The 19,710-nt window shown below is 33.0% G+C and overlaps 1 protein-coding gene across 1 annotated transcript; it reads right to left on the bottom strand.

Moving 5' to 3' along the window:
* Positions 1-14,689: 14,689 nt before the first annotated feature.
* LOC11441739 (NAC domain-containing protein 96) lies at positions 14,690-18,919 on the bottom strand. Its single transcript, XM_003595904.4, has 4 exons — positions 18,703-18,919; positions 18,307-18,587; positions 16,745-17,125; positions 14,690-15,259 (listed from the first exon to the last, which is right to left on the bottom strand). The coding sequence occupies exons 1-4, from the start codon at positions 18,857-18,859 to the stop codon at positions 15,038-15,040; spliced, it is 1,041 nt and encodes a 346-aa protein (XP_003595952.1). The 5' UTR covers positions 18,860-18,919; the 3' UTR covers positions 14,690-15,037.
* Between the last annotated feature and the right edge of the window lie 791 nt (positions 18,920-19,710).

Genomic DNA, 19,710 nt, shown 5'->3' with positions numbered 1-19,710 from the left:
GCATTTATTTGATTAAAGTCAAAAAGGGCATCTTCAATGTTCATTTAAGACTATGAACAATTGAAGTACAAAACATTAGGAATATTCCATTAAGAATATCATCCTAGATGTTTTCCATGCTGCACTTCATAGATGTTTCACTATTAGGATTTGATTACATTAATTACAAGTCTTACAAATCATCCTAAGTAAAACAAAAGAAACATTCTGAAGTCCCCTGAGTTCAGAATGTTCGTTCCTGCTCCATGCTTTTTCTGACGTGAACAGTACAGCAGTTGGAAAGCAAGAGGCAAAGTCAAAAGCAAGATCAGATCTGATTCATCAAGATCTCGACACATAAGGGAGTTGGTACTGTACAAAGTAAACCAAATCCCCTAAAGCATGGAAGTGAAGTGACAGCACCACTTTATGATATCCTGCACGCGTTCCAAGACAGATTTCAAAGAAGATCTGCTACAGGAACATTCTGAAGTATGTCCAAGAACAATCTTCAAGTATAACCCAGAAATTCATGATACATTCATCTGCAAAAACCCAGATGCATATCTGGCCGTTCATCCACATGAACTCAGATGAAGATCATGAAGAACACAACAACATTCTGAAGTATTCAACAACATTCTGAAGTATCTCAGTTTGCCCAGAATTTCAAGTTAAAGTTGGTGGGTCCCAGAACACGTGGCATAAGACCAGTGGTCACTCTCCAACGGCTACAAAGGCTCAAGAACTCTATAAATAGAGATCAAGACCGCATCATACAACACACCTTTGCAAAGCATACAAGAAAACAACACAAGAGTGTTTAAAGCTTTAGCAAAAATATTGATCATCACAAAGATTCCAAGAAGTCTTCAAAAGTGTAAATCAATATCTCTCTTATCTTTTCAAAGATAAATTTCAACCTCCATTCTTCTCTTGTCTGATCTATATCATTCAACCTCCATACAAATTGTAAAGAAAGTCTCATCTAGCTTTAGGGGTACTAAAGTGTTAGTTTGAGAAGAAAGGTGTAAAGTCTAAGTGGGTAACTTAGCAAGAAAGGTGTAAGCCTGCTGAGGCTAAGAGAATACAGTTGTTGTAATTGTTCAGGTGAACAAGGTTGTAAGGTGCAGGATTTGAGAAGTTATCTCAAGCATCATAGTGGAAAATCTCACAAGATTGTGAGGAGTGGACTAACCCACATTGGGTGAACCACTATAAATTTCTGTGTGTTCTTCTTCTCTTCTCTTTACTATTTACTTACAGTAAACACAACACACACAAACACATTTAATTATTCAAATTGTGTTTACACTAATACTTCAGAACGTTCTGAAGTCTGTCTGTTAACTTAACCATTCCAAGTTATCAACTTGAGAATAACTTTTAAGTGGCAGGATTAATTTTTAAAGGGTCACAATTCAAACCCCCCTTCCTTGTGACTATTTTATCTACTTCAGTTATATGTATAGATAATATATATTTTTCACTTTTATTTTGTAACAGGCATGCTTATGGTTTATTTTTTTTTTTCATTGACACCAACAATATAACAAATAAAATATTTCTCAAAAAAATATAACAACTATAATATAAATTCTTATCGTTTTGAACAACACTAACAAAATAACATTCTTATGGTCAAATTTGCTTAATGATATAATTGAAATGAGAAAAATTATAGTCAAATTTGTTTAACGGTATAATTGGAAGGAGGAAAAGCCAGCCCAAAATATCATATTTTCTTTATATATAGTATAGATTTAATAAAAAAACAAGTTTTTGGTTTTAACTTTTTTCTCATAGACCAGCTGATAGGGTGAGAGCCCTTTGCGAGTCTTAAAAGTTGTTCTATATGTCCACAGTGCATCGTCTAACTTCATAGACCAATCCTTCCTATTTGACATAACTGTTTTCTCTAAAATCTACTTAAGCTGACGGTTTGAAACCTAATTTTGTCCACTTGTTTGAGTGTGATAAAGGGTTGCAACTTTGTGTTTGACATCATATTTTTTAAAAACATTCTTAAGATATTTATTGCAGAAATGCTTCCCCCCATCATTGATCAAAACTCTAGGGGTTTCAATCCTAGTGAAATTATGCTTCTTTAAAAAGTTCACCATAATGTTGGAATCATTAGCAACACACAATATTGCTTCAACCCACTTGGTTATATAATCAACACAAACTAGAATATGCAAATAAGAGTAAGAGGATGGGAAAGGTCCCATGAAGTCAACGCCCCAACAATCAAATGGTTCAATTTCATGAATTCCGTTTTGGGGCATCTTATTGCTCTTAGATATGTTACCTGTTCTCTGGCACTTATCACACTGCCTCACGAAGTCTTGGTAGTCCTTGAAAAGAGTTGGCCAGCAAAATCTGCTTTGCAAATCATTTGCAGTGGTTCTTTCACCACTATGGTGGCCCCCATAAGCTGAGTTATGGAAGTGCCACATTATATTTTTGGCCTCCTCACTCGCAACACAACGTCTAATCAAATTGTCAGTGCTTACCTTAAATGGAACAGGATCATCCCATAAGTAGTGGTTGGCATCCTTAAAGAGCTTATTCCTCTATTGCCAGTCCAGATCATCGGGAATCAAGTTCCCGGCCTTAAAGTTGGCCATATCGACAAACCATGACCTTTCTCCCACTGCAAACAACTTCTCATATGGGAACTCTACCACAATGGATTTTTCTTTCTCTGTCACCTCCTTATTTTCCAACCTAGAGAGGTGATCTTCTACCACATTCTCAACTCCCTTCTTGTCTGTGATTTCAAGATCAAACTCTTGTAGAAACAAGATCCACCTCAAAAATCGAGGTTTTGAATCCCCCTTTGTCAACAAATATTTTAGAGTTGCTATTTACCTTGGTTTTTGGTAAACAAACGCTGGTTTCTCAAAATAGTTTTCTTTGGAGATCAATCGGTAAATCTAAGGGTATATTGTGTTTATGTTTTCTAGAAAGTACGAATGTTCTTGATGCAAAATATGAATGTAACCGTCAGAATCAAACACGCGTGGAATCCGTTGAAGTAAATTGCTAGAAAGAATAAGTAAATTGGAAGGAATTTAAAGGAAAAACTTAAATTGCATAAATGAATGTAAATTGGTACATAGATTCATACATTTGCAACTTGTTTACTCGTTTCTGCTTAAGTGTTGATAGTTTGAGTGTGTAAGTTTTGTGTGTGATTGAAAAAATCTTATTTATACTAAGCAATTGCCTATACAGAAAATGTCGAACATAACCGCTAATAACTACTTTAGACATCTTTTGAATTTCAAATGACATCTCTTCGATAGTATCTGCTGCTTGGCTTGTTAAATCCGACACCAACTTCTCTTCGATATCTTGCTTGCTTGTCGAAGCTTCACCATCGAACGGCAAAAGCTCTCTAAATCCATAAACTCGATCCAGCTTGTGAGTCAAACTCATTTAGATTTCTTCAAAACCTAAGTCAAACCTAAGTCAAACTCATTTTTCAGTTGTGGAATAATTAATTTAATTTTCATTCAAAACCTTGCTTGCATAGTAAATTGAATGGAAAAATTTCTCCTTGCGTTAGCCTAGAACTTGCATTACACATAAGTTCAAATGGGATATCCCAATTTGGAGAAATGATTACTGGCGCAGTCACTAACTTGATTTTAATCAAAGAAAAATAATCTAAACATTCAGAATCGAAATTGAAGTCATTTTCCTTTAGTAAAAGGTTACAAAGGGGCTTAGCTATTTTTAAGAAGTCTTTGATAAAGCGCCGATAAAAACTAGCATGCCCCAAGAAACTCCTAACTCCTTTTACAATCACAGGAGGGGGAAGTTTCTCTATAACCTCAATCTTTGCTTGGTCCACCTAGATGCCTTTTGCGCTTATTTTGTGCCCCAAAACTATCATGTCACTTACCATGAAATCGAATTTTCCCAATTTAAAATAAGGTTAGTTTCGGTTCACCATTTTAGGACAACATCAAGGTGGAACAAACATTGATCAAATGACTTACCAAAAACATAAAAATTATTTAAGTCAAAAGATATGCAACATGATTTGGCCTCATAATCCATTATGCATTAAATCAAATATGCCATTATATTTTGAAACATTTTGAAGCAAATATTATTTGGCATAACTAATGATTTCATATCCATAATCAATTATATTTTTCTAGCGAAAAAATATTTTCTTGCAAAATCACTTTTCAAGAAATTTTAATTAGGCATTGCTTCATATGAGGAACTTAGAAAAATGTTTGTAATTATTTTCTGAGCATTCTAAGTTGTTCCATAATTTAAGAATGATAAATGAAAAGATAAATGTCATACTTACAAAGAGTATAACCAAGAAGTCTAGGCACTAATCTTTAATCATAATCTTCATCTTGTGCCTCCATATGTTTTCTTCTTTTGTGATGTGAGTTTTTATCATCAAAACCCAGCCAAGTCTAAGAAGGAAATCTTCTTCACATCTTTCTCAAAGTCAAACTCGTCTCCTGTAACAAATACCTCCCATGGAATACCACAATCGGCGCCGTCTATATCCCTCTCAAGGAACTTCTTGATAACCCTGCTGCTGCTGGCCACCAACTCAGTTACCAGGTTAGGAAAAAACCCTCTCACAAATCCAGGGGTAGCTTAAACCTCTCCTACAAATTTGGTGATCGTGTCAAAGGTCTCTCCAAAGAGGAGAGAGAGGAGTTTGAACGGAATTATATGTTAGGTGTCCCACCGTGGGTATAACTGTGATGCTGGTTTTTGCTTTTTTTTTTCTTCTTTGTATTTTGTTAGGTTTCAACCTGAAATTTGTACTTAGTTTTTTAAATATAAAATAACTTTCATCTAATTTGATCTTATGTGTCTGATTTTATCTTTTATATAAGTGACATATGACATATCATTTTTATACTCTTTTGGTGATATATCATATATTATACAGTTGGCAAATTAAATGAAATTATACCATTGTACACCTTCTTTTGTAATGGGATGTGTATCTCTTCTTTTGGCAACTATGCAGACCTTATAAAAATAAAAAAAGAGGTAGAAACCGTGATGTTCCTGTTAAGAAGAGGTGTAATATATACTGCTATAAGACTTGTGTTAAGAAATCAAAAGTGTCACCATATGATAATCAACGTAAAGATAAAGACGATACTCCTTTGTCGACGAGACTTGCAATGCCGGTTGGTAAATCTGCCGATAAGTCACTTTCTTCCCCGAAGAAAGAATTTGATTTGGTAGAAAAATTATTTGAAGAATTCAAAAAGAAAAGACAAGAAGAAGAGGAAAGATTGCAGTCCATAAAGAGAGATATTGAGGAGTGCTCCAAAGAGCTTGGAAATATGAAAAGAAATTAGTTAATCACAAGATATGGAAAATACTGCAGCACTACACCTAGGCATTGAAAACAAGAATATGGAAATTTAATAACAGAGGCAATTACACAGTTAAGTCAGTTAATCACTTTGCTTTAAAGACACTCCTTGCTAATTCAGAATTCCGAGTACCTGGTAATTGGCCTGGTTTGTTAGTTGTTACAATAGGGTGTCTCCCGACTAGAACAAGATTGCAGACAAAGGGTGTGGACTGTTAGGTCTATTTTCCCTACTGTGATGGCACATATGAAAATGATTTCCATGCCTTTTTTGGTTGACACAAAGCGCGTGAGGACTGGATGGAAGCAGGCCATTGGAGAAGATTATCAGAATACGTTGATCAAGCAGCAGATGGGTTTGTGGAACTTTGCTTTCAGATTCTGCATTCCTTCGGAAATGGTGCACGACATGGTGATGATATTAACATTAGCCATGACAGAATGGATGGATATTGCATCATAATGAACTAGATATCTCTTAATAAACATTCTTGAGGAAAAGATAGGGAGGTTCAACTGTTCAAGTGGGGAAGGTTAATGAAATCATGTTTAGACATAAAGTTTAAAGTATAGAGGCTACAGTACAATTTGCTCATGGAACTTTGAGTAAGTAGTAGTGATATTCTTACAAGAAAATGCAGAGCAAAAGCAAGCACAAAGATAGAAATCACAAACAACAAAATGTAACTATAATTGAAGTAATTAGGTGAGGAAAGCAATAGAATAAGCAAAATCTTGCATTCCTTAACCTCATCATTTCTATTGATAATAACTTTGGATCAAAAAAGAATCTAAAAACTCAATTTAATCGTATACTAGTATAATCCTGACCTAAACTTTAGAGAACAACAAAAAATACCAATACTGTATACAGAAAAAAAAAATGTAAGGAATATGTGAAAATATACACACAGGTTTGTTATGGATTATCACCGCAACTGTTGCAAAAGAACACCAATATTCAAACATTCAGAATACGTCTTCTGAAACTATCTGGCTACTTTTGCAAAAAGAAATTTGAAGCCTCTATCCATCGACGATTAACCAAAAACATATTTTCGTTCACTGCTCACATAGACTCCTTAGTTACAAACGCATTAGCAACTACATGTGTCACAGTGGGCCTAAGTTCTGTTAAATGAGTAGCTCCTAACCGCTCTGCTATCTTCCTGAGTTTTCGTAAGTCATGACCATGAAAAGCACAGCTGAAAACGATCACACATCCGCTTAGGACTTCACCTCGAAGTGATGACAAAACATGGAAAACATGAATTGATTGCAAGAGTGATATAACGTTATCGAAATATCTCACTAGGATCACAAATTAACTTATATTTCTAATTATCAAAATGCATGAACTAGAAGAAAGATAACTATCAACAAGATAACTAGCTATCTGCCTCATGTCTTGATCGACAAGGTCTCCTTGAAGTTCCAACAAATTCCCACCACACAGTTTTAGCAATATATCAAATACAACAGACTTTTTATCAGCGACGTATGAGATATACATCGAAGAATTTGAGTTGATCAGTCTTAGCACTTTCAGAATTTGAAATTGAGGTCAACTTCCTGGCAACTTTAATTGAAAAAGTGGTCAGATTATCTTTGTGCTTCTGCCATACCTACAACATTTGTTAGCAACATTTTCAATAAAAGGTAGTGACTTCTGAATCATTAATTAAGTGGATAGATCTTTAGCACATTTGAAACTATGAGCTGGGTATTTAGAGAATAAACTTTAGAGGAATGGTTCATTACTTGCTCTAACCAACGAAGAATGCTAGCAACACTTTATTTTAGCACTTGCGCTCTTATTCGATAAAACTCATGTAGGTTCCACTACTTAACGTGAGACACCTTCCAAAAGTGGTAGGACCTACATCAATTTTATTAAACAGGAAAATGAGTGTTGAAAAGAGGTGCATTAATATCTCGGTTCCAAATCAATTTACTTTGCAATGACGCTTCCAATGATTATGAAGCTGTAATAAATTAGTTTTACATTTGCATTTGATGTTTGTAGGAACTAAGAGTGCTTGAATATCTATCTCCCGCAACATATGATTATAGCGTTCTTTGATTCATATTATACAATTGTGTTTAGTTTGTTAATTCATATAGGTAAAAAGAAAAATGTTTTGAGATTTTCATCCTCATAGATTAACTATCACGAACCATTCCAATTAGATAATTCAGAAAAAACCAATCAGAAACTAGCAGTGCACTCACCTTTTTTTTTATCATCAAGAATTATTATTACACTTTTTGTCCCCAACACAACATTCAGATCCTTCTGCTTCATTTCAGTCCCATCATCTCAATAAATCACCTTATCTTTGAAGTATTCCACTTGAGGATCAAGCAGCTTGGCCATCTCTAGTGAATACTGCCGAATACCCATGGTGTAGATGTACATTTCAAACACTTCACTTGCTTCTTTAAGAAATGTACGGACGAAGGGCCTCAACTTGTTCATTCTTTGCATATCCAATACGAAGAGGCTACCTCTGGCAATATCTATTTTTTTGGTGGTGTCCTGGGTTCGAACCCCAGACCTTGCATATATTATGCATTATCCCTACCAACTGAGTTAAGCTCACAAGGACTCTGGCGAGATCTATTGTTTCATCATATAAAAGTTCAGGAAGGTAGCATATATAAAAAGCCATAAAAACCCAGACAATCAAGAAAGAGTTGTAAGGAAATTCACTCATGAGGATGGTGCTATTTTTAGGAGATGAATTTACTCTATATAAATGAGTTTGAAATGCCCTAATTCTACTTCTCATGATATCGGAGGAGGAGATGTAATTTTGAGGACATGAATCTACTCTATATATAACTTATGATGTTCTATGTGATGATGTGCAGGTTGGTACTTGCAATTGCAGAATAATACAATGATATCTGTCTTTTAGTAACAAAAGTTCATGAACAGATGTTTTTTCAGAAAATTTTCATAATAGAATCAAAGACATGCAAAATGCATAAAGCATGTTGCAACCTTTCCAAAAGCATTTAACAAACGCAACTGTAAGATTATATGGAATATAAGTTCTTCGATTCCATTTCAGTAAAGGATTATCTAAAGACAACACAGTAGAACTAGCACACATTATGCTGAATACAGAGGTCTCTTGTTCACTAATAATAAGATAAAGTTACAATTAAAAAATAGATGAATTTGTACTTGATAAAAATAGCAGAGATGGGGAAATGCATCAAGTAAAACTTTTATAAAATGGTGCATTCGGTGGCATATACTTTCTAGAGAATCTGTATAGATTTTTAAATGCATTTCTTCTGGGGCTCAAATGATGAAGGGGAGTGGTATTTAGCAGTGTGTGATCTAGGCCCAGAATAACCAAGCAAAGCTTTCTATGGTTTATAAATTCTGTGTGTCTAAGCTGCACACTCTACAAATTTCCTCATCGTGAAGTCTTAGTCCCTGAACATACAAAAATCTCCATATTTAAATCATGTAGAATAGTTGGATTGTGTGTATGATAGGATAATAAAACAAATAAAAATAGGATTTATAGTAATATTTCCAAGACCTGAGAGTAAAATTCATACTAGAGTGTCCCAATTCTGAATTACCACAGCAATATAATTGACATCTAGTAATAATTTAAATTGTTACTAAATCAAGAAAAATGTCACTAATTAAAATTAGTGACACTTGTACAATTGTAACGCCCATGTCACTAAAGAGCTTCGGTAACATTTTATAGTATTCTGTAAAATTCAAAATGTGTCGTAAAATGTTACCTTATTGTAACACTTTTTGTATCACCGGTAACACTAAAAAAAATATTACATTTATAATTTTTAAGAAGTTGTAAAAAGTGTCGCAAAATTATCCAGACTAAAAAATTGTGAATCTACCAAAAAATGTTACTATAATTATAATAGATTAGAAAAAGTGGATTATCAATAAGAGTTAATCCACCACATTGAATCTAGAGATTACATAATTGTTTTTACATGATCCAAGCAAATCAAAATACTACATTTTCATCAAAATTTAGATCAACTATTTGGATAAGATTGCAATGAAATAAGATATCCTAAATAAACCTAGTAATAATCACTTTTTCCACCAACAAAATAAAAATTAGCCATGAGGGGATCTAAGCAAGATAATGCAACAAATATCTTCTTGGCTTTTTCATAGCTTCTCTGGAAACAACAAAAGTCTTCTAGCTGCAAGTATTTAAAAGAAATGTGAGAACAAAAACAAAATAAAAGTAAATTTGAGGTATAAATAATTTAACCAAATCCAACAATCACTAAAAAATTGAGATATAAAGATGGAGCAAAATTTACCTTTACTAAAGATGAACCAAGCAACAAAATCCTATTGATTTAAGTGTTGTTAATTTCTGAACAGAGGAACGGAGGAAGGACTTCCTCTGAATTGTTATATTCCAAGAGAGTAAAACCAATCCTACCATATCCTAAGCACAAAAAACATCATATAGATTCACAATTACCACACAACAGAACATACAAGCTACTCAAATAGTGATCAAATATAGAAACCAATCGAAAAGGAAAAGCATGATAAAATCAAACACCTCTGTAGAGATGAACAAAGACAACACAAGGATCATGTTAAACTCTTGTTCAACAATAACAACACTCACTCATAAGACTTCCTACACATTAATAACTCAAATAACAACACCCTATGTCTTTTCCACATAGTTGGCAATTGGCATGTTTGACCATCTAACTAATATTGTAAAATATTACCAAGTTTTGATAATGCATTAACTGTGTTGCTAATATTTATAAACAATAAATAGGATTACAACTCATGCATACCAAGTACAAGTAGCTAACTCATTAAAGTAGAGAATGAAAACAACCTAAAAAGTTTGAGTTTAGTACCAGCGAGGAAAATATGTGATGGTCTTTAAACGGTTCAAAGATTTCATAAAATAAATTAACTTGATTGGTTATATTCTACAGTTTTCTAAAAACTGTGACACAATCTTTTAAGTAAACATATGAAATTAGTTCATCAAGGTGATGAAACCACTTTGATGATGAATCTGAGATGTTTAGCTTGATAACATGATCTCTAGCCACAGGGCATGAAACACACCAAACCAATTACAAATATCTGATTCAAGCATATTTTAATTGAGAAGCTCTTTGATATAATCCTCAAGGAATTTGGGCGGTGTATTTACAAGTTACCCAATAAAGGCCATGTAATGTCCAAATGATTTTGATACCTGTAACTAAAGAGAAAAGAAAAATTCAGCAGAACAGAAAACTCCTAAAGAGAAAATGTTTATTCATTCGCAATGATGAAAATATGCTAGACTAAAACTTAAAGGAATCTAATAAAACAATCATTTATGTATACCTTAAAATCACACCAATGAAACAAAGATGTGTGTAGCAAAGGAATTTAAATGGTAATCAATGAGTAAAGTAGCCTCAAGTAACAATAACAACAAAATAGTTCTAAATCTATGTGTAAAGCAATACCATAAACATATTCAAATCAACTAAAGATAAGAGAGCAATAATGAAAACAAACACACAAGACTGGTAACCAAGTTTGGTCCAATATGACCTACTATGGGGGAGAGAGCAGCTCTCCAATCCACTATAATGAAAGTGATACAAAGGGGTAACAAGAAATTACCTTAAAAGCTCACAAAGAACAAGACTTAACTTCTACCTGTTTTTTAAGTCACCCACACTCACAATGAATCCTAAGAGAAAAAAGACTAATTTTGCCACCTTCTATCACAACACCATATGAAGTCTTTCATATATATCTGTTGTTAATTCGGACAAAATCACACCAATCAAACAAAGATGTGTGGAGCAAAGAAAGTGATAATCAATGAGTAAAGTAGCATCAAGCAACAACAACAATAACATAGATCTAAATCTATTTGTAAAGCAACACCACAAGCATATTCAAAACACCATAAGAGTGTAGTAGTACAAAGAAATACGACAGGATTGCTCAATGCCTCCACTATTTCCGGCAACTAATGGATTTTCTAAAACTCTCTCTCTCTAGAAATGTGACCTGTAACCGTTTTTTTCGGCAACCTCATCTTTCTCCAGCCAAGCTCCGGCATTGCTCCGATCACCTCTTTCCTTCAGTTTTCATGGTCATTTCACACCCTTCTACGGTGGCTGATTCATCATCTCTACCCTCCAGAGCTGGTAATTCTCTTCTCCTCCGTTTCCACACTCTTTGGAACTATTGCAATTGACGAGGTTCATTTTTCGGCGAAGTCTCTTTGATTCATTTCAATGGTGTGCCTGTGGCCGTTCATAGCTGCTATGGATTCGACGATGGAAAAGCAAGTGAACTCACCGGTGAAACCAATGGTATCAGGTAAATCTTTTGCTCAAATTCTCTCCGGTGAAGTTTATGGTGAATCCTTCCTTGCTCAGCTACCTCCCAAGGTGGTTATGGGAAGTACGGTGCGTGTGAAAATTCCTCGAGCTGCTTACGAATCTGGAAGCGTGTAAAATACACCTCCATTGAAGGCTAATCCTACGTAAAGGGGATGCGCCATTAACAACTCAAGCCTAGAAAGCAAAACTCAGCAATCAATGGCCTCAATTGAAAAATTGGAATTTGATTCCGCTTGGAAAGGGTTTCTTCGAGCTCAATTTCAATTCAGTGGAAGACATGCGTCAAATTTGGGCCCTTGGAACCGTTAATCTCAAGCCTTGGTTGATGCACTTTTACTGTTGGTCAAAGGATTTTGCACCTCAAGCTCAATCACAAATTCATGCACAAATTTGGGTAAGATTTCTGAACCTACCTCAAGAATACTGGGAAAAACAGACTTTGTTTGAAATAGCTTCAGGTTTGGGCACACCTTTATCCATTGATGAAGCTACACAACATAGACGTTTTGGTATTTTTGCTAGAGTCTTGAAAGATGTGGATTTGTCTGAGAACTTGTTTGAATCTGTGGTGGTAGAAAGGGAAGACCATGCTTTATCCATTTCAATTCAATATGAAAAATATCCTTTGTTTTGTGCACATTGCAAGATGTTAAGGCACTCTATCCAAAGTTGCTCCAAATTGAGTGCATCTAACACAACTTAAGTCCCTGCTATTGCTCATAAGAAACCTCAATCTGATTATGCTAGAACCAAACCTGTTGTGCCTTGGAAAAAACCTGTGAATGTTGCTGGCAAACTGGCTGGAGAGTGTACAGATCTTTGAACACAATGAGGAGCTTGAGGTTCATAATGTCACTGCTATTGATGTTGAGGAAGGTGAGATGGACAAGAATAACATTGCTGATGCACTTACTAATGATGGGAACCAGGATCATGGTAATGTACAGAAAAATGGAGAGAATCTAACACTTCATAACACCTTTGACGTTTTAGATTTAGACACTGCGCAGGGCATAGTGGATTCTACAACAAATGATAAGGAATCTAATCCCACTGAACTGGATATGCAAATGGATAAAAATCCAAGTGTGGAGGAATCTTGTTTCTTGATGAGCCTCTGATGCATTTTACATCTATTCCTTCTTGGTCTTGGAAGAGGCTTAATCTTCACCCTAGCAAAAATTGACAGGCACTCTCTTGGCATTCCACTCAATGGTGGCCATCTGCACCTCCTTTCCTCCTGAATTTTCTCTCTAGAGATAGATTAGGGATGCCATTTACTAGATTTCATATGTCTTGATTGTTTCCCTCCCTCCTGATTTGGATTTGGGGGGTTTGGTTTTGGTTTGTTTTGATCGGTTTAATTGTTTTTAGATGTTATCTTGTTTGAGGTTCAGACATCTCCTGACTTTTATATTGAATTTCTAGCTTTATCAAAAAAAAAAAAAAAAATATTCAAAACACCTTAAGCACCTTGAAGAAAAGATGATAATTTTGCCACCTTCTATTACAACACCAATATGAAGTCTTCATATATATCCATAATATTTAATTTTTCCAACAAACTAGCTCAGTTCATAGTCTTCACTTTTAACATACAGTGGTGTTGATTATACAGTAAATAAATATCATTACACCTCAACATTATTTCACCTTGTCTACTTTGCCTCTAATCTCATCTTGTGGAGGTTTTTCAAACAATGATCAATAGCAAGGTCCTCTACAAAGGCAGAATATAGATTTTTAGCTAACACTACTACTTGATTATCACTTAGTTAGCTGCAACACCTCTCATTTCTACCGATAATCTAAGTGCTACATATCTCGCTCAAAATCAAGTATACAACACTTGCATGAAGCACATATCCATCCATTGACATGCAATTAGTATGTGATCTGGTACAACAATGATGAAAAGATCAAAGTTTAACAACTCAGCATCACTGATGAGCTAGTAAGTTGTCTTACAAAACCACACTCTAAATCTCGTCATCAATACTTACAAAACAAGTTTGGCGTTTCCAATAACACTCCAATCGTAGAGCATGTTAGACAATGCATTCATTACCAATCAATTAGCAAATAAAAATGATTTCATTCATTAACTATCATTAGCAAATAAAATGGTTGCATTCATTAGCAATCACTTCAACATTCATTATTGGTTGTATAGCTCTTGTAAATCAAATTAATGTAACATATTGAGTGATACATTTCTTACAGTTACAGCTTGTTCGTGTCAAATCATGTAACAAATCTGGGTGGTCTAGTTTTTCATTGTTGTATTTGTATGTATGTGTAATCCCATTATTATCAAAATCACGATCAAAATCTCGTACCTACAATTTTGTGATTTTACTCACCTTCATCGTTCCAAATTGATTGTAGAATCGAAAAACTTGCAAATTCGTGATAAGATCGCATCAAAATCGCAGGAAATTGTGAAATCGCAGCAAAATTGCAGATTTTTACACGATTTTGAAGGATTATTGGTTTTTTGAGTACTTATGAACATGATATTTCGAGTCTTTTAGATTTTGAGTTACTTTATGAACTCATTACTTGGTTTTTATGAATTTGCAGGATGATGATTATGACATTTTTTTTTTGAAGGAGAGGGATGATGATTATGACTTATTAATTTAGTTTAAAGTATTTAAAATTTACAAGTTATTTTGTTTTTATAATTTTAATTTTATGCTTGTGCGTGTTTACATGTGAAGTTACAATTTTGTGTGTATATGTGGATTACGAATTTACAAATTTGGATTTTGTTATCCCCTTTCGATTTGAAAAAAAATCTCGATTTTCGTAACCTTGTTTATTCCAAAGATCATTGGATGTGTTGCTAAATTTCTTGAATTGCTTGATTTTTCTCCCTACAAATATTGAAGTGCATAAAGAAGAACAATTGTAAATGAATAATCCCCATATCCATTTGCTTCCATAGAAGACAAAACATTTGAACACCAACATACAAGATTATATAACATTGTAACAAAATATAAAAAAACCTCTATGAAAAAGAAAAAAAATAACACAAACAAAACAAAAAGAAAACTATGCCAGCTAGCTAGCCTCCTTGGCCAGCATATTCTACTATCTTTTCAGTACACCATATGTGTAGTAGCCTCTACTATGCGGCTGAAAAAAGAAAAAGAAAAAAAAAAACCATTTGTGTGGTTATTTTAGCCAACACAAATGTTTGTGTCAAATGAATATTAATGATATGATATACTATAGTATGAGTCATGCATTTATGTTAGTATAATAATCATTCTATGGCATAGGAAAAGCCACAGAATGATCTTGAGAGGAACATAAAGAGATGATTTCTTCTAGTGTTCCATTCATACAGTCTCTGTATTTGTCATACAAAAAGCAGTCTTGAGATATATCAGGCTTCATTATTGATTTTGTCTCCATTTGTGAGAAATCTTCCATCATTAAAGGTGTTTGCGGGAATTGATTATAGAACCCATACATAGGTATTTCTATATCCTGCATCATTTAAAAAAAATACTATATTAATTATTAAATATCATGATACACACTACTAGAAAAAATAAAAATTCAATGACAAAAAATTAGTGACAGAAAAATTATATAAGACTAATGCAAGCTTTTCTTTAATATTATAATTATATATGACTAATTATCTAGTCACCAAATTTATGTTGAATTTTTTTCTAGCTCTTTAAAAAGAAATTATAATGTCCTTATTGAAATATATGAACTATATGAAGACATATGCATGTATAACTAATGCCTAGCTAATTGGAACTAAAGTTACTCTTGGGAACAGTGCAAGTGGCAAAAAAAGAGTAGGGTTATTTCTATTGTAGAGGCTTTAGGTTTAAATTGAAAAGATTAAAAAGTGATGTACTTGATTTGAGGGTGTAAGAGAAAATTTGAACTTGTTGAAGTCCCCAATCAAATGCATATATTGCTCGCATGAATTCAATAAATATTATAAAGATGGTTGAAATAGTTGTTACATCACTATAGCTTTTGCTAAAATTGGAAATGATCAAAACATTATTGATAAAAAAGAATGTGATTAAAGCTAAAGATGTATCTTAGTGGTTTGGTATGTGTATATGCTTTAGTCTTTGAAACCTAACAAACCGTGAGGAAAAATGGGAGTAAAGAGATCTTTACTTTGGAAAACGTTTTGAGTATATAGTCAGTCAAAAGAAATTATAGGGAATGGTGAAGAAAAGCTAAATTAGAGTCAGTCCAAGTGAATTTTAGAAGTGAGCTTTATAAAAAGATTATGAACTTCATCATACTTCCAACTTTCATCACTTTAAGATCAAAAGAGAAACTCAAAAATAAGCTATGTGGGCCATTAATAAAATCCAAAAATTTACATGTAAAATTACCAAGACATATACTATTAAAATATGTTAAATTTCGCCATAAAATATAGAGACAACTCTCTCTAATTTTCTTTGGCATTTCAACATTTTTATAAATGTTCAAGTAGATGCAAATGTGTGAAGTAAGAACAAGAAGTGATTTAAATTCTAACATTTGAGGTGTGATAATGAAGCCCTAAATTTTATTAGTACATAATAGGGCTGTAAATGCAGGGTAGGCAAAGGAAGTCATCATGAGCATAAATGCTACAAACATGGAGAAAAAGGAAAAGTTAATATACCAAGCAGATCAATATAATAATGATCATTCTATGACCCCACTTTTGCTTTTTCATATGTCCCCTACCAATCTAATAGATTCATGACACATCTACGTGAATATTACTACAATACAAAATCAAACAATCATGAAGTTTATGAAATTAAAGTATTTTTTTCATAAAATTATTGAAGTATTTAATCAATAATTTAATTTGTTTACACCTAATGTAATTTTTATGCTACCAAACAATCACAATCAATGTATATATGATTTTTAAGATTGTTTTGATTAAAGTTAAATAATGTTAATAAACTAATTCAGTAACAGTATAAAAAATGTTACCTGAAATAAATTTGAGGGGTAGCTTATTCCCATTGGATAAGAAATAGCTGAACTATTTTCTTCATCATAAGCAAATTGTGCATGAATATCCTCTGTCATTATATTATTACATGTCTCTGTTGGTGTACATGTTCCTTGAGTGACATCAGATGAAGAAGCATCACATAGAAATTTTGGATGTTCATCATGATTAAGAATTTTTTCATCCATAGTTTGCATTATTTCTCTTGAAATCTCAGTGCCACCACTTGAGTCTTCCCCTTGCACTTGCTCTTCAAAGACCGTCATTTCCTTTTTTGTATCCTTAACTTGTTCTTCTTCATTAGTTTTTGTTGGAATTTGAATTGTTTTCTTGAAAATTCGACACAATGAATATGAATCCTGAAATTTTTTCATAACATTACTTAGCTTTTAATGGTACATTTATTTGTGTGGTCAAAAGCAATTTATTTGTAGTAATTCATGTAGGCTAAAAAATGTTTGTCTTTAATTATAACTATTTTAAAGTCCTATTAATGATTGTTTGTAATTTGTTGACATCTTAAAACTTTTTACATTGAGAGTGTATTAAAATTAAACACTGTGATATTGGATGCAATGCAAGAAAAAAGTAAGAAAATATAAAGCAAATGTATAGCAAGATTGGAAAAAGAAAAGGGTTAATAGTATTACTACGTACACGGATCTGAATTTTTCATCACAACATTTTGATCATAAGCTATTTTTTTAAAAGATGATAAAAGAAAAATTAAAGTTTGCAAGTCATATAAAGAAAAAGAAAATAAAGGAACATATATAGTGACTAGTGTAGGCATGTGCATCCTTGTAGAACAAGGTTCAAACATGATTCCGGTCCTATTTGATTATGTGATATAATCATAACAACATAAGCTGATCAATCTCAAAAAATAATCCTATATGGATCAGTGATATACAAACTTTGGATTAAAGCAAGCACTAAACAATGGTTTATCTCATGAATTGTTTTTTAGTAGGGTTCCATCAATGAAAAAATTCAATTTTTTGAAGAAGCAAAAAATGATAGATAAAATTAAGAGAATAGATACTTAATCTCAAATACCAAACGCTATTTTCATCAAAACAAGACATTCTCAAAACTGACATAAACTCTTAAGTAAAAAAAAAAAATTAACATTAACACCTAATTAGAAGGGGACAACACATTCAAATGTTATACATAAAACTTTAAAAGATAGATAAAGAAAGAAAAAAGAATCATTCCTCTACTGTTTGTATACAGCAACCTAACAACCAAAATCAACTGCTTCCCTGCTTTATTTGTTTCATAATATTATCAATTTTCTTCAAAACCCTAATTCTATTTAGTTATTTCTTAAATGATATTTATACAAAATAAAGCCTAAAAATTACCAAGCTAACATATTCCTTCTTAAAAAGAGAAGATTAATAGAAGAACAAAATACTATTAACGAGAGAAATAAGTTCATGCGAATTTCAAATTCTTTCACCAATATTACTAACAACTAATTACTAATATTTGCCGTTAAAAAACCAAAGTTTACATAAATCTTAATATTTACCTTCAAAGAGGAGAGAGAAGCACCAGGATGTGATTCAATAAGTCGATATTCATGCATAACCCAATTGGTTCTAATCCCATGAGGTGCTCTACCTTTGTAATAAACAAGTGTCTTCTTCATTCCAACTTGTTTCTTTTGAGAGTTTACTGCCCTATCTTTTCCAGTTGCTTTCCAATATCCACCTCTTGTTGCCCTATTTGTTCTTGACCCATTTGGATACTTTCTATCTCTTGGACTATAAAAATACCACTCCATATCCTTGCTAGGAAGAAATGATCTTTCTGCAAATAATTAATGCTTGTTATGATCTTAATTAAATATATATATGATGGCTGAATTATATAAAATAAAAATATGAATGCAAGAGATGATTATATATTATTGTAAGAAATGTACCTGGTAAATCCCAAGGTTCACATTTATAGAGATCAACTTCTGCAATGATATCAAGCTCTATAGTTCTTCCTGTTATTTTTCTTTCTAAGTAGTAAGCAACAAGTTCTTCATCTGTAGGGTGGAACCTGAATCCTGGTGGTAGAGTCATTGGAGCCATTGCAAACTTTTGATGAATTAATTGTAGAGAGAGAGAGAGAGATTTAGAGAGAGTGAGAGAGAATTTGGAAATAGGGATATGAACTAAAACAACTTGAGTAACATTGAACTAAATAGGCCACTGTTGTGATCAAAGAATGTACAATTTGCCCCTGAATTTTTGGTATATTATATTACTAAATGAAGGGTTAAAGTGTAATTATGGGGAAAAATGAAGGGCTAAAGTGTAAAAGGGGATATAATACTTTGGCTTTTGAAGAGATTCTATGTGTAAGTTGTTGTGTGAAAACCTAGAGGGAGAGGATAAGAAGCTTCTCTGCTTTTGTCTGCTCATAAACTAACAAAAAACAGTGTCCCTATCAAAAGCTTCTGTGGGTCCACTAAACCGTCCATATAAATAATCTATGCTGCCATAATTATTAATTAATCATATAACATATGTTATATATGTCTTTCATCATTATAATATAATTGATTGTATGTATTGTTTAAGAAATAACATATTGTATATATCGCTTGGGGTTCAGTCGGTATGAATTTATCTTTGATCTTATAATAACCAAAATTCGAATTATTTTGTTCATATGTGACTATGGTAGGGGTTTATGCGAGTAATATATAAATTTCTCTCTGAAAGCATTGAAAGCCAACTCACATGATTTTTTATATAAAAAATAACAATATCTGCATGTATTTTATGATGTCATATAGTGTGTTATTTCATAATTAGATACCTAGCTAGCATTCCATGCAAAAGGGAACAAAGGTATATAGAACCTTATACGTATTGGCTCATCATGTGCAAGCTATTGTACTAAAGCTGCATGCTCCTGGACCATGGTTTTCATTATA

Source organism: Medicago truncatula, chromosome 2 (assembly GCF_003473485.1).
Source record: "Medicago truncatula cultivar Jemalong A17 chromosome 2, MtrunA17r5.0-ANR, whole genome shotgun sequence".
Classification (NCBI taxonomy): Eukaryota; Viridiplantae; Streptophyta; class Magnoliopsida; order Fabales; family Fabaceae; genus Medicago; species Medicago truncatula.
This window is presented reverse-complemented; position numbering and strand designations above follow the sequence as displayed.

What these genes read in the sequence shown, in the direction of transcription:
- LOC11441739 (XM_003595904.4), bottom strand. Translation starts at nt 18,859, where the DNA reads ATGGCTCCAATGACTCTACCACCAGGATTCAGGTTCCACCCTACAGAT. An exon ending in TGAACCTTGGGATTTACCAG is followed by an intron (nt 18,588 to 18,702) that starts GTACATTTCTTA and finishes AATTATTTGCAG; the next exon opens with AAAGATCATTTCTTCCTAGC. An exon ending in CTTCTCTCTCCTCTTTGAAG is followed by an intron (nt 17,126 to 18,306) that starts GTAAATATTAAG and finishes AAAAAATTTCAG; the next exon opens with GATTCATATTCATTGTGTCG.